This window comes from Bombus flavifrons, chromosome 15, assembly GCF_040668555.2.
Source record: "Bombus flavifrons isolate JBK064 chromosome 15, iyBomFlav1_principal, whole genome shotgun sequence".
In the NCBI taxonomy this organism is placed as follows: Eukaryota; Metazoa; Arthropoda; class Insecta; order Hymenoptera; family Apidae; genus Bombus; species Bombus flavifrons.
In genome coordinates this window covers 550,218-566,747 of record NC_138456.1, presented here as the reverse complement: position 1 = coordinate 566,747, position 16,530 = coordinate 550,218, and the positions used below count along the sequence as shown (strand labels likewise).

Below are 16,530 nucleotides of genomic sequence, written 5' to 3'. Positions count from 1 at the left end.
TCAATGTGGTGATTATTGGTCAAAAAGCGATCAATAATTTTTTCTCCAAATTGTAAAATATTAATGTTTATTACCCCATCTTTGATGTATATACCATGTATTTATGAAGCATGTCCCACATATTAATTGTATAATAATTTTTCTGAACCATTTAACAGTTTTACGTAAATAACTATAGTACAATGATCTATACGATTTCTTTTTTTTTTTTTTTATTTAATTCTTTACATTCACAATTTGTCCAATTTGGACATTGTTAGAATTTATACGATTTGATCGTATAAATCAACACCCTGTTTTGCATTATTATAAAGGAAACAGCATCAGGCTCTAGTTTATCATTTTTTCCTTGAATTCCTTGATTGTACACATGTAATTCTTGGAAGTAGTTAATATACAAGCTGGTCTTTTTGTCAGTCGATCTCAAAAATTTAACTCCGCTACGATTTTTAATACTCATAATCTCACCCTGCTTTGTTTTTGTTTTGTTTCTCTATGCAAAAGTTCTTCAGCCAAAGGAACACTCATATAATAGCTATCTATAAATTAGTATGCGATCCTCAAAAAATAATTCGTATGAGCGCCGTCCCACGGCGAGAAACACAAATAGCAGCACCGATGTGAACGTGTTAATGAGAAGAGACCTGTATCTTACGTTGCCACATTATTATTCAATGTACATTACTAAACGTGTTTCGCTCACATAGCGCGCAAAATGCAACAATCGCTGCAATCTGTAACAATGTTCGGAATGCGTTAAACTTAAAACAATGTAATTTTTATACTGTATAAGATCTAGTATAAAATTGTTCTTACGCAATAAAGTGTTTTATTTGCAAAAACGCTTCCAACCGATTGAAAATGTAAAATTATAATAATTACGATACACTTGACCCGTGATTCAAGGACTGATTTTTACCGCAAGACCGACAAGGTACCGCTATTGCTATATTGCCAACATAGGCGATTTTTATATAATACAATAAAGTCTTCCTGAAAAGCATGATTTCCTTCGAAACTCATTTTGGTTTGTACATACTTTTATCACGATGCAAATTGTTATTATTATATATGTATATGTATATATATATATATCGCCGAAGCGAAGTGCCTAATGAACCATCAATATCCCAACGGTGTTTCCGCCGAATGTTCGAGAAGAAGGCGTGAGTGGCAACAGTCGCGGACGCCTAACAAACTCGAGGACAGTGGGGATATTGAGGAGTGACAAAAGAAAAATAACCGAATCCGATCGGAAGTCGAGTTGTAAGAGTCAGTCTTGAAAATTCACGCTTAGAGCTCGGAAGCAAATTGTAAACCAAGTGTTAGAAAAAAAAATAAAGTTCCTTTTTTATTTTTCATCTTAAATTTGTTTTTTTATTTTTTTGTGTTATTTTACGTGACATCGCCCTCGACTATGGTCAAGAATTGAGGGTGTCATAAATTAAGTTCTCCCCTGTATGGTGTGTGGACTAGAGGACCCCGATGGTTTGTGACTGCGACGCCTGGTATTCTCAAGTATTCTTTGTACAATAATTAACGTGGACAAATGTCGAAGGAAAACCACGCGAGTTCGGCATTTCCGAATCTACAGAAGGTGCTGCAAATGACTACCCTGAACTTGTTTGTACTATTTTCGTACATATCAGAAGTGGCATACGCTCACATATAATAATGCGAAACATTCAATAGTAATCGTGTGAAAAGAAAGAAGAAAAGAAAAAGAAATAGAAAAGGGAAAAATGAATGAGCCTGTATCTTGCGGTGTGTCTACTACGATTTCGACGAGGGGACATGATTGTTCCGGACGTTCCCGATTGTCGGTGCACTCGTGTTTACGCTCACTAGTAGGATTCTAGGACTCTAAGACTAATAGACTCGTAGGACTCTGGTGAACAACAATCGATTACACCACCTGAAGCGAATGCACGCGAGCCTGAGCCACCTCTCACACTCGCGGACGCGCACACAGACGCATGCCTGGCCCAACGACGACCTGTTCAGCTGGCACAATTTATTGGTGATGCATTTGATCGCGTCCCGAATACGAAAATAAGCTAGGCAGTGGTGTTAACATATCACCACCACCTGTCCGCAAACATAAGTACTGCAGGTGGCTCAGTTCTGGAAGACGGTACCATTTAGTCGTTTATTCAAGGAGGCAGCGTTGTATGAGGCACGGTATGGGCAGGATTTTGGAGATTACTGTTTCCAGAAATTATACAAATTACGGAAGCTGGACATCGATATGGTAGTTCAGATTTTAGCAAGAAATCGACATGAAGTTTAAAAAAATACCATCCTATATACTGCATATATTATTTTGTTGTATTATTGTATTATATTGTATTATTTTGTATATCATTTACTATTATGAAACTTTGTAACTATACTCAATTGTAGTCATTTCAAGAGTCCTATCCAGAAAAGTGCCCAATGCCCGAAAGTTGTGATTACACACCTGGTTGTGACTGAAGCTGACAAAACTGATATGACGACAACTGCTGAAGATTCAGAATAGAGAAAAGAAGAAATTGCGTTATTAATAAAGTAATTTGATAGTGAGGTGTAATAACGCCATTTTTTTCTACTATTAATAATGCATTTACTTTAATTGTTTTCTTAATTGTGAAAGTATTTTTTAAATTTCATAACTTCATTAACTACCTATAAAAAGAACGCTCGAAATACAATGATTTGTTAAAATTAAAATTCAAAATATGATTTTTATCCTCATATTTTATTCGTCTTCATCGAGCAATAATTAACGCAGCGTCGTTGCACAGTGATCTAGATCATACAACGAGGAGAAACAAAAATCCAAAATTCAGCGTAAAAAAATATAAATAGTAGTGCATGTTTTATCTATGTACAATATGCATACTATACATCTTACTGAAATGCAGAGTGATCTTTGGTACTAGTTAATCAACAATGAAATAAATTAGAAAGACGACTGATGCGACACATTATTGTTTCATTTTATTTGTTCGTTTATTGCAAAATGCATAGTGTAACATTAAAGAGTGTTTATTGATTATTTGACTGTTATAAAAAACCTTCACATTCATAATAATATAAATTCAGTGATTGAAAGTAAGTATAAAACCACAGATTTATTTCGATTTGGTGGTTCAGATTATGGTTCATATTTCAGAACATCTTAACCTTCAGGGTACTCGTTTTTTAAAAGCTATTTCACGTTTGGTGCGAATCCCAAGTTACTTAATGTTACAGATTGAAGTTACTTTTAGGCAATAGTAACACTCCTATACTTAATATAAATTAAGTAGTCCTTTGTTGTTAGTTGCCATTTTATAAGAAATAATTCTTTTAAGCGAACATGCTTATGCTCGGCGAGACGTTAAACCTAAAAGAATTGGGATTCATGCAATCGACTATGACTAACAATGGTTAAATTCTCGTAAATTATTTAAACAATAAATTAAAAGGTAGTGGCGGTCAATATTTTTCAACTGCTGCTATCAACAAATATATCTAATTTCACAATAGTTTTAGAAAACGTACTTTGCCCCCATATGTCAAAGAAAGTAATGCACTTCTCGCGTACCGTGAAAGGTGTTATCTTCTTCGCAATTAGATCTCTACAGACAAACCAGGTCGTTATTCCTTTTCCATAGCATCTAGTCTTGAAACAATCTTATGTTGCAGCAAATCAATTTTGTCATACAAAATATCAAAAAATCAAGTTTTAATAGTTTATTTATCTAATTTTAGAAAACTTTTTTTGTGTATATAGATATTACATAATTGTCTTCATTTGTAGAGAATATAGTTATTGTACTGTCTATGTAATGCATTATACTTCTGTAAATTCTGTTTTTCGTAGATTTTAATAGTATAAAGATATCTTTTTTCACACAATACATGGACATTTTATCCTTATTTCGTTACGGATGTGAACGACAGAGATATTGAAGCGAATATCTTAACATCGAACGATGGTGGTTCCGCGAGTGACAAAAGTGACAAAAGTATCATGAATTTATCTCTGTAATATAAAGAGGAATTGAAAAAGACATGTTATGGTCAGAGACTGTTACAGCATTATCAAGAGAAAAATTTTTAGGGTATGAAGATTTGACATTTCAGTTTACACCCTCCGGTTCAAAAACAGATATGTTTTCAATTTTTTCACCTATAATTGATCACACAGTCTTAGAGTTGATGTTGCACAATATTTATGCCATTGAAGCCAAGGAAAATATTCTATCCCACTGTCAATCTCGAATGAGTAGCTGAATGGATAGAAATACAAACGAAATGACGACATTCCTTAATGTGCTATCACTAACTGGAATATTCAATTTTCCTGCTTTGGAATTCCAGTGGAAAACAGATTCACTATATTATTGTTCATTTATACACAATATAGAAATGCCATATAATAAATTTTCTATTTCTAGGTATTTTGTTAAAAAATCTATATTTTCGTTAATAATTCTGCATCGAACAACGACCATACATATAAAATTCAACACCTAATTGATGTGATTATTGTTAATTGCGGAAAAATATATAATTCAGGAGCAGTAATGGTTGTTGATGAATCCATAATTCCTTTCTGTAGCAGATTATTTTTTCGATACCACAAAAAAAGCTGTGTACGGCAAAAGAATATATTTGGTCATACAAAATTCACAGTAGCCAGGACAAAACTGTTTTTGATTTGGCAAACCGGGTACCACGATAGCAAAATTATGCGAGTCGTTATCAAATTAGAGAAAGATCATTATAACAGACAATTATTACACAAGTATTTCGCTAGCAAAATATTTGAAAGGTAAGGAGTGCGAATTATATGGCACAATATGCAAAAATAAGAAACATACCTACAATAATAACAAACGGAAAGCGAAAGTCCTGTGAACGTATTGTTAGGCAGGGAAATAGCATAACAATTTTGATAATAATGATATAAATAGATAATATGCTGCTGAGAATATAACTGCACCCAAATAAAACGAAGTCAATTTTACAATCTGAGGAAGAAATAATCAGACACTTGTTAGCCACATCAAATGAAAACGAAGAAAGAGATACACAGTTAATGTAATTTCGACCAATCGCGGGGAGACGCAATCGCGAGGAGAGACGTCAACGGGAGTCGTAAATTCCCGTTACGATTATACTAATCGACACCACGAGTTGATCGATCCCCTGATTTCCGTTAAGATAATAGGGGTGATTAAGTTTATATAACACTGTGATTCACAGAATTATAAAATATATATTTCCAACACTTAAACTACACTGTTGAGTAGATACAAATCGTCGATAACAGCTTGTCGTACGAATATGAGATAGATATGAATAGTAGAGCAAGGTTCGTACAGTCGAATGTCGTATGTTAGTGGACGTAGCACTTGAGGATACTTGATAGACGTGAGATTGTGATGTTAGACTTCGACGTTGTAGTATGTAGAAGAAGTAAGTTGACTTGACCTAGCGATGTTGACGAAATAAGTTGACTTGACCCTCCTGATGTAGCAGGAGAAGTCTGCGACTTGACCCTCCTAGAGTTGTAGGAGAAGTATTCGACTTGACTCTCTTAGAGTCGTAGGAGAAGTGATGAGTAGGAAGCCTCCGATCAACGTGGTTCGTGAGTGACCTTGTGCATGGGAAAACCCAGCCTGTTCTATTAGACAGATGTTCGGTTTTTCCTAATGGGCGCGTACCCGCTTTCTCCGTGTTTTTAATTGCGCCTAATAAACCCAAGGACCTTTCTAAAAATCTGATGTGCGTCGCAAATATTTTTAGCCTTAAGAAATCTTTCAGGACAATGGATTGAATGAAGATACATGTGTACACAATGAAAGAGAAAAGTTATGGTTGGTCCTTAGGTTTATTGAGGGTCGAAATGACGTTACGCAGGCCATCGGCTGCCCGGTCGCGAGAGTTGCAGCGCCGATATTTTAGGCGACGTAACAGTTAACATGAATATCCACACATTTCTTATCCAGAATTAAACACACGTCCGTGAGCACGCACATCAACGATTCTCTCTAACATTGAGCACGGCCAGGGAAAAACTGAACCATACATCACTGCTCCATGTACACTAGTGACATTAACCCCTTAAGCTACATCCTCGAGTTAAACTCGTAGTACGTTCTTCAGGCCAGACATAAAGAACACGAGCATAAAACGTAGCACGTTCTTCCGTCAATTATAAACAACACGTGCGATAAACATGGTACGTCCTTCGGGTCAAACATAAACAACACGTGCGAGAAACATGGTATGTCCTTCAGGCCAAACATAATGAACACTAGCATAAAACGCAATACGTTTTTCTGGTCAATTATGTATAACACGAGCATGAAACGTTGTACGTCCTTCGGGATAATCATAAACAACATTTTTTTCTTGGCCACATTCCGACAGACAGATATATTTTCTTGAAAAATATTAGAAAGATACCCTTAAAAATGTTTTCAAAAAGAATGTTAAGCGTTGTTGAAGACAGTGAAAGTTCTGCTAACATCGCAAAAAGTGATTTGATAAATATTTTAAATAAAGTGACAGTAGTGATATTTTAATTCCTTTACCAAAACGTTCAAAGCGACTAGTTAATGAAGATGATACCGAAGATGAAAATCACAGTAATCATCAACAATCAGAGCTATGGATTTAGAAAGAGGAAACTAATGAACCAACAATCTGGAACTATACGGAGATTCCTGGCATAAAAGTGGCAACTTTAAGTCAGTTAGGTGAAGACAGAAAAGAATTAGACATTTTTAATATAATATCTGATAATATATATTGGGAAAATATTGTCACAGAGACGAATCTATACGCAAATAATAAACAATAACAATAAAAGACTAAAAATAGATGGGAACTTGGTTTCCTGTAGACTGTGATGGAAAATATATTTTGCATTATGTATCATAATGTATAAATTTTTGCAAATTTTATCAAGACGTTAATAATGTAAAATATGTGTTTATTTAGAAATTCTAATAAAGATGTTATTGAAATATTATTTATCATTCACTTTAAGATAATAAATGTTTCTTGTTCAATGATCAATTTGTAGTAATTATTTATCAAACATCTTGCAACATAAAATTAGTTGTACCTTATACATCAAAAGAGCGGTGCGACTTGTACAACTTCGAACGCTCAGCTAGATCGTGAAATAGCTCGATGTCTGACCGATCCTGCAGAGGAAATAGGTTATATTTTCTTTCCTTACTGCGGTGCGAATTTCGACAAAAGAATCGGCAATCGTTGCACAGCAACCTCATCATTTCTCAGTCAATCAGTCCTATCAAGCGTTCGGCCGCAAAGTGATCTCAAAAGAATTCTAAACGTTACTTCTGCAATTCTGTCTACTTGTATATTTATTGTCTTAGTGTGTGATGATAAATACACTAAATGTCGTGTAGTAAGCGTAAGCGAAATATGTTAATTATTTGCAATAAAATTAAAAGCATTGGAATGTTTGGATAATGGTAAACATGCAAATTTGATATGTAATGATTCGTATATCAGGAAGAGTACATCGAATGACCGGCGGAGAAACCGGAGAGATTTAGAGCTCCATGACTTTAGCGTAAAAAGAATAATGAATGCGTTGTAGATATGGCTCGTCTAGGAACCGCGAAGAGGAACAGCTCTTGGTGGGCCAATTTTAGAAAAGAAGGCAATGCAATCACACAAGAAATTCAGCGACGGAGTATTCTTGGCGAGCGAAGGTTGGTTGACTTTCACGATGGACATCATCCGCGTCCATTGCGACACGGTGTGCCTTATTTGAATGTGTGCGGTAAAATATAATCAACAAATCAAAACGCTGCAAATAAATTTTCAAAAAAATTTGCAGACGTCCGGATTTTTCACCCTTCCGACTTTTTTTATTGATCCGACTAGCCAACCAGATCAAATTTGAGTGAGAGTGTAAGAAAATTGACTTTCGAGCTCAGTTTGAATAACAAACATAGCAAAAAAAAAAAAAAAACTAAAAATGAAGAAAGCAAATGTCGTAATATAAAGTTCGTAAACCACCAGAGAATCAATGAGAAATGCAAACTATTGACTTTAATCGAAAATTAGAAAGAGTTCCGCGAAATGACATGTTTAATTAACTTATCAGATTCACATGAAATTACAAATACAATTTACATAATGTACTTACTCACACCCAGCAAAGCCCCAAGAAGAAGCCAAGAAAGTCAAATTTACTCCATCACACACGTGGTTCCGCGTTCGCATCCCGTCCGGGAATAATCACTCCGCAAAATAACGCAATATCCGATCCTCGCTGAGGGTAAAAACAAAAATCCACTTTAATTACAAAAGAACATAGCCAGAAAGACTAAAAGAAAATCGCTGTCGCGAATCGCTTTGCACCTCATGCCAAGACGGTCAGACACGTTCTGTCTTCAAGATGGCCGTTCTTCCTTCTTTTCGCGATCGGCGACAGTGTCTTCCAACATGGAAGTTTGTTCGGCCCTTCGATTGGTGATCGATTACAGACCTTTCTAGCCGACGCGCGGCGCTTCCTTCGGCTCGCCGACTTTCGAGATTAGGTTTCGCTTCTTATTCAAAAAGCGTGCGTGTAGTTGCGTGCGGCTCTCTTATCTATTTTGTAATAAAGGAAATCCACACGCACTCCATATTCAAGAAACTCTTGATAGTCCTCCACTGTCATAAACACTAAACACAGAAATTATTTCATTCCGTCTAACTTATTGTTCATTAACCTTTTGTTTTGTTTTATGAGTGGACTTGTTGTTTATTAATTTAATCTTTTGCGTTGCATTTTCTACAATTTTAACTTTTCCATCGAAAATACTTTCTTTACAACGCTATCCAACCGTTAAAGTAGGCGCTTTCCCGGATGGGAAGCTCGAGGACTCCAGGTTGCATTCTAGGATGTAACATAATACAAGAGATACAAGAAAACATGCCGGATGCTACATGGATCATCGAAATAGTGACATCGATTGGAGAATTGCAGCAAAGAAGACGAACAAAGTAAATACTGAATGTAAGATATGCAATTATGTATTGAGTACTTCCAGAAACAGTATTCATGAAAATTTCAGAGTGTGAGTCAAGAACACGCGACTCATACCTGGGACAGCGGTCTGTGAACGTGATTGGATTCGATGACGTGGACCTTCAAATTATTAGAAATGAATTATGTCTAATGGATAGACATTAAAAGCTATTAGACATAAAAGGTTATTTTAGAATATTTTAAAATAGAAAAGACAGCTGATGTAGTGGTATTATATATATATATATATATATATATATATATATATATATGATATAGTTTATACGAATCTTCATTAAAGGCAAAAGAAATGTGCTATCTGAATATCATTTAAATATCTGTAACTATAAGCACCATTGCAGAAGATATTAGATCATACAGAAAAATATCTACGTTTAGCGCAAAAAGAAATTCTACTAAATGTTGATCGGAAAAAATGTAGATTGGTTTCTTTTTGGTAGATTTTAGATTGATCTCAAAATAAAATCAAGAATGTGTGAGAATACAAAATTTAGAAACTCTACAAAATCTGATAGTAATGTATTCGTGTCTTCTCTCGTACCAATACCTACAACTTGGATCTATTTCTGAAAAAACGCGATAGAATAAAATTATATTGTAAAATACTCAAAAATCTTCCCCTAGATATTGTCGCCCTATTTATTTTATGTTATATTACAACCAATAATTATTACAAAATAACATACAATATATAATATACAACAATATAATTATACAATAATAAATATTACAATAATAGCTAGAAGTGGCGAAGACAAAAAACAAGTCAATGAGATGAAAAACAAAATCCAGGTCGAGTTTAAATTACAACTAGGATTTTTGATAGACAAACCAAAAACAAATTATAGAAATTGAAATGGTGGCAATACTGCCCGTCGATTGTCGAAAACTATGATATTTCGGCACCCGTAACTGAAATAAATGCAGATTTAATCAAGAGATTCTATTACTTTTTATTTATTCTTTCTAGCAGATGTAACATAGATGTCTCGTTTTTTGAATTAAAATATTAATCCATAGTCCATAAATTATTTCTCAAGCAATTCTACCTATATAGGTCAATTTGGAGAAATAGCTCATGAAGCAAGGAATAAGGATTTGAAGAAATTAAGAAAATTCAGTTCCGGGTAATTTTCTTGCGTCCAGAGTCTTTTGACGTGTTTTAATAAATTTTTTATTTTTCCAGATCCATATGTATTAAGTTTAAAAATGATAAAACCAAAAGATCTGAAACAATATCCCAATGACGCACTTCGGTTTTTTAAGGAACTGGATGATTAATAAAATAATCTTTTCTTTTTTGTGCGAAGAAAGGAAAATGCTGTTACGCATGCCCAGACTGGGCTATGTGGGACTCAGCCGATGGCGTTGCCATACCCACTAAAATCTCCGCTCCTCTTCTATGCAAGCATCAACCCCGGAACCGCCTTACGGCATTACTCCAGAGTTGGGTTTAACCACGCACCGCTCCCTCATACTTGAGTCCCGTTTCTTCTTTTTCTTTCCATAGTTCTCCTCCTCCCTTCGAATTTCTCTTGCGTCATTCTTGCTAACATGATTTTTCTGCACAAGGCCTGAAACCTTGCCCAGTCGTCTTTCTTCTTCACCACTAGCTCCGACGTAATTTTCAAGTTCCGTCCTCTCACGCATCCACCTTGGGCAGTGGAAAAGGGCATGTTCAGCATCATCGCCTTCGCCATTGCAGTCCCAACATCTGAAGTGGTCCTCGTTATTAATCATTTTACGATACACATTAAAAATCCCATGCCCTGCCAGGATTTGCATGGTGAAGTGATCAATATTCCTCCTATATCTTCTAAATAAACATACATTCGCTATCAGTCGCTTCGTCCAATTGTATTCTCTGTAAAATCGCCACTCCTCCTTCCATTTTTCCATGATGCCATAATCCATTTCCACTGCCATAATCCTCTCTTGTTAGACTGAGGCGGCCCTAGCTCTTGAACGGGTGTTGTACTGCTCCTGCTGATCCTCCTTTTTAATACGATATTTTTTGGTCCGAAGCTCCGCAGTGAAATAAATGGGCATAATGCCTATAAACACGCACAGTGCTGCACGGGATATTGTACGGTAGGCCGTCGAAAATCTTGTCAATGCTGCTCTTTGGGCCCTCTTCAAGATGTTCCTATTCTTTTTAATTTCTACTACCTTGACCCATACAGACGCCGCATATAACACCATCGACTCCCAGACCCCATTATAGAGTCTTGTAACAGAGCCGGTGGGCCCGTTGACATGGGGGAGCAAAGATTTAAATGCTCCTATGAGGGCGTCGGCCGCACACCTTTTCCAAGTGAGCTCTGAACCTTCTTCTGCAATCCAGCTGGACCCCCAGGTATCTCACTTCCTGTCTTGTCATTAGGAGGTATTCCTCCACCTTCATCTCGATTACCTTGGGGATTCGTTTGCCCGTCAAGAATTGATATTCTGAGGTGATCGTCAGTCTTCTCACGAGCAATCCCTAATCCACAATGGGCACACCACTGCGAAATCACATCCATCGCACCGGATAACTTCGTGGTCGGCTCTTCCTGCTTAGCCACGTCAAGTATGACCGCTAAGTCGTCGGCAAATACCACCGCGTACAGGTGAGGAATCGCCTTTAACTCCTTTAATAACTCATCGTACACCAGGTTCTAAAGCAGCGGCCCCAATGTTGATTCCCGACGGACACCCGCGTACACGTTCCTCCTAACTGTACCTCTCGTCGTTCTGACTATAATCCTTCTGTCCTCGAAATAATTTTCGAGAAACGTCAACAGTTTCTTGGGTATCCCTCTAACATCCACTTCCCTCAAAATTACGCTCCAACTGAGGGTATTAAACGCGTTCTTCACTGCTACCAACACAGTTATCCTGTTTCTTCTTCTGGTCCAGTCGGCAAGATCAACCACACGGCGCAGAGCGTCCACAGTACTTCTTCTTCTTCTGAACCCATATTGGTCTTCATGAAATGGGTCCAGCCCCAGACTTTCCTCGATCAGACCCTTAAACGAGTACTCCCAGACTTTACTCAGTATTGGGAGCACGCTGATCGGCCGGAATGATGAAGTTAGTGCTGGGTCCCTACCCGGTTTGGGAATGACGACCACCCTCGCCTCCTTCGATTTTGCCGGAATCTTGCCTTCAGCGTTCACTGCGTTCAATGCCCTCAGTACTTCCTCCACTCTTTCTTCTATCAATACTATGACCGCCATCCCTAGTATACTGTAGGATCGCACATTTTACACTGTAGATGGCGCTGCTGGGCCGCTTCTCTCCTAATTTTTGTATCGAAGAATGTAGAAATTTTGTATGGAAGAAAAATCGGACTCCGGTTGCCGGGATTCGAACCCGGGTCCCGAACGTTCGCAACCTAAGGCGCTAACCACTGCCTTTTTAAATTTAATAATAACGTTTATTTAAACCAAGATACAATTTTTAATACATATTGGGCATTCACAATAAACTATGAATTTCGATAAGATGTGTTAGGCAAAAGTACCGATACGCGACGGTACGACGTAGCTATACTATATTATGTGTCGGCGTTTTACATTTTTGTGTTTTGAATCTATTTTTGGATTTAAGCCACTGGGGAGCGGAGCTTTTATATAATTTTGTTTTTAGTTGATTTTTCTGTCCTGAAAACTTGGTCGCAAAACAGGAAACATTTTGGGTGCTGTATAACTTTGGGGAGAGGCGGGATGATAGTGAGGGGGCGGGGAAGGGGGATGTCAAATAGGTTTATTTAAAATATTTACAAATATTTACAGTTTACACCTGTGTTATACGGTGTCAGAGTTGAGTTCTGTCGGTTTAATGGTTTGCTCTCTTGTTTTATTATGGATTTGGAATCCACCAATATTTCTTTGTGTTTTTTCTGTGTTTGTCTTTAGTGTCTTTCAGAGGGAGGGCCATGTTGTATCTCCACCTAGTGTCTGCGGTTTGTCCGTTTAAGTTTTCTTCGTAGAGTATAGTTTTGGTCCCTATTTTTCTTTTTATGTGATAAATTATTGGAATGTTATTTTAGTCTTGGAGGTAGATTTTCTCGTCTAGGTATATGAACGCTTCTGGGGGGATGTAGCCTGTTGCCAGAGTGTTTTTGTAATATGCGTCATTTGGGAATAAGCAACTGAAGATCAAGCTATTTTCTTGTATCTTTGCCGCTTGCGCGAAGTGGTTTCTTATTAATTTTAAGATGTGACAGTCTATGCGGTGAATGTTGGCTAGGTCGTAGATTATTTTGTTTTTGACATATTTTTATCGGATCTGTAAGTGCTCAAGCAAGCTCTGATGCATTTTCTTTCGAATCTGCGAATTTTTTCCATTTGGGAGGCTGATATGTTGTACCAGATTGGGCAGCCGTAGGTTATGATCGGTCTGATTAGTGCTTGGTAGCACAGGATTTTTACTTGGCTGTTGAGATGTTGGAGTAGAATAATCTTTTTGTTCTCCAGAATGCTTTGCTGGCTTTGGAGAGTTGGATTTCGATGTGCTGCTTATAGTTTAATTTTTCGTTTATGTTTATGCCTAGGTATTTTACGCAGTTTTTGTGTGGTATGAGCTCCCCTTCGTTTGCTTTTTCCCTTAGCTGAAATTTTCTAGTGTTCCCTTTCTATTGGACCGATTTTGCCTGACTTGGGTCTAAACAGTATGGTTTCGCATTTGCTTGTGTTGGTTTTTAGTTTCCATGTGTTGTAATAATCGTTAATTTTCTCAAAAAGTTCTTGCAGTTCCGTTTTTATTGTTTTGGTTTTGCAGCCTGTTACGTAGATGATTAGGTCATCTGCGAAGGCTATGGAGCGTTTATGGGTGGATGTATTGAGATTAAAGAGGTTTAGTAAGTCACTATTGTAAATACTGAAAAGTAACGGGGAATTTACTGTACCTTGTTGCAGACCGTTTTTTGTGGAGAATTCTTTGCTTGATGTGTGTGGACCTTCAATCATTACGAATGTTCTACTTGTGATCATGTCCCAAACTATTTTGATTAGATATTTGGGAACGTTTTTCATGATTAATTTGTATATGAGCCCTGGGATCCAGACTGTGTCGAAAGCTTTTTCGAGGTCTATTAAGCAGGCGGCTACTCGTTGTTTTGTGTTTAGCGCCCAGCAGATGTCCGACGTAAGTTTGTTTATTGCGTGAATTGTGGAGTGTTTGTGTCGGAAGCCAAATTGATTTTCTGGGATTATGTCATTTTTTGAGCAGAAGGAGGTGAGGGGGTTGTTTATGATTATTTCAAATACTTTGCTTATGTTGGGGAGGAGACTTATGGGTCGTAGGTTTGCGGGTGATGAGCCGTCTTTATCTTTTTTTGTTATAGCTATCAGTTTGGCTTTTTTCCATTTTTGGGGGAAATATGTGCTGTTTAGTGCATTGTTGAAGAGTACTGTGTAGTACTATTTTATTTTGTTCGGTAGGCGCTTGAGTAGGATGTTTGGGATGCCGTCGAAGCCGGAGGATTTTTTGTTGTTTAGTTTGGAGAAGATTTTGTTTAGTTGATTGTAGTTTGTGAAGTAGTTTATTTCTGGTTCCGGTTGTTTGGGATTGTCTGCGGTGTTTTCGTTTGAGAATGTGCTGACTGTTTTGTTTAGCGTTATGTCTTGTCCCATTTCATTTTTGAGTTTGTTTGTTTCCGCGATGATAATTCTGTTTAGATGTTCTCGGCCCAGGTGTTCGTTTTGTGTGTGTGTTTTGGAAATGTGGGTGCCGATAATGTCTAGTTTTTCTGTTGTTTTAGCTATTATGAAGTTACCCTCGGTGTCTTTGATGGTGTTGTGTGTCGTTATACCTGCTTCTTGGATGAGGGAGGCTTTTTCTGGGGGCAATTTGAGAGGTGAGATGGGGTTTTGTCCTTTTGACCTGAAGATTTGATTTATTTGTGGGAACATGTTGACTGTGTCGTTTTTGGAGATGTTTTTTATTTTGTTTGTCCAGTAATGGTTTATGAAGCTTGCGAATTCTTGTTTCAGATGTGCTTTTATTTTGTATAGAAGGTACTTTAGGAATTCTAATTCTTCTCTTTTGTCGTAAGAATAGTTGTATTTTATATCGTTTATTTTGGAGAGTATGTAGCTTTTGTCTCGTTGTAGTTCTTTTATTTTACTGTTGATGTAGGGCTCGCATGAATTTTTTTGTTTTATGATTGGCACGGATTTTTGGAGAGCGATTTGTGTATGTTTTTCTATTTCGTCTATGAATGAGTCGATTTGACTGTTTGTTAGGTTGGCGTTGTTGTACATTTTTAGGTCGCAGTTCTGTTCGAGTATGTTTTGGAATTTTTTCCAGTCTGTCTTTTTGTAATTGTACCTGGGTGCCTCGGTCTGTGTTTCGAGTGTTAGGAGGTCCGATGTATTCTTTTTTATGTGAAATACTAGGGCGTTATGGTCACTGTCATAGGCTAAGGTTTTAAGGGTGTTATTTGGACGTAGGTTTTGAAATTTTAGTCGCGCATCTGCTAAGTATATGTCCAGGTATGGGCCTCCTTTTGGGTAAGAGGGTAGCTCGGAGCTGTATAAGTTTGTTTTGAAGTGAATGCTTTTATTGTCTAGCCAGTTTCTAATGAAGTTGCCTCTCGTGTTGTTTATTTCGTTTTTCCAGCTTGTATGTTTTGCGTTAAGGGCACCTGCTATTATATAGTAGTTTTCCGGTTTGTTGAGCTGTAAGAGTTCGGGAAGTTTATTGAATTCGTCGCTAAATTCTTTCCGGTTTCCGTAGGTTGCGTAGGCTGCAGTGACAAATAAGTTTTCCTTATTGCTTATTTTTATTTTTATGATCGTTGTTTCTAGGATTTTGAAACTTGTTATTTTGTCATTTAGAATTGTTTTGTGTTTTATAGGGATTTTTATGAGGATTGCTGTTCCTCCTCCTTGGCTGGCGTTCGGTCTGTCTTGTCTTATCATGGAGTAGTTTTTGAAGTGTACTTTGTGTCTTTTATTTAGTTTTGTTTCGGAGATGAGTACGATGTCAGGGGTTTCTTTATTTATTAGGGTTAGCATACTGTATCTTTTTTGGTTTGAAATTAGAGAGTTGGCATTTATTGCAATTATTTTCAGATGTTTTAAGTTTAATTTATATGTTTTTTGCTATACTTGTTGATTTAGTGGTTTTTGGTTATTTGTCATATATACTATTGAAAGTGTTGAAGATGGCGTCGAATCTTTCTTCATGCGTTGATGGTGTTGTTTTTATATCATTTAATTGCATTTGATGTTCTTTTAAAGCTTGGAGTATGCTTTTTTTAAAGTCTTCAATAATGTTTATTATGTTTATTTGGGGGGTGTTATCGGTTGTAATTGGGCTTTGGCCTGAGCGCGGATCTAAGTTTGTTATTTGTGGTGTGTTTTCGGTTATTTGATTTGTTTTTGTTTGCTGTTTCACTCACGTCAGAGAACTTTAGTTCTGGGGCGTATTTACGGCTAATTTGGGCAATTCGTTTTGTTTTTGTTTCTTTGCCTTTTTTGATTTTT

General features: G+C 36.9%; 1 protein-coding gene and 1 long non-coding RNA gene across 2 annotated transcripts; one reads left to right on the top strand and one right to left on the bottom strand.

The window, feature by feature from the left end:
* The first annotated feature begins 4,389 nt into the window (after nucleotides 1–4,389).
* LOC138187602 (uncharacterized) lies at nucleotides 4,390–6,400 on the top strand. The gene is made up of 3 exons (XR_011175220.1): nucleotides 4,390–5,073; nucleotides 6,105–6,230; nucleotides 6,276–6,400. It is a non-coding gene; the product is annotated as an uncharacterized LOC138187602 (long non-coding RNA).
* Nucleotides 6,401–14,460: 8,060 nt separating this feature from the next.
* LOC138187756 (uncharacterized) lies at nucleotides 14,461–16,059 on the bottom strand. Its single transcript, XM_069128891.1, has one exon. The coding sequence runs from the start codon at nucleotides 16,057–16,059 to the stop codon at nucleotides 14,461–14,463; it is 1,599 nt and encodes a 532-aa protein (XP_068984992.1).
* Between the last annotated feature and the right edge of the window lie 471 nt (nucleotides 16,060–16,530).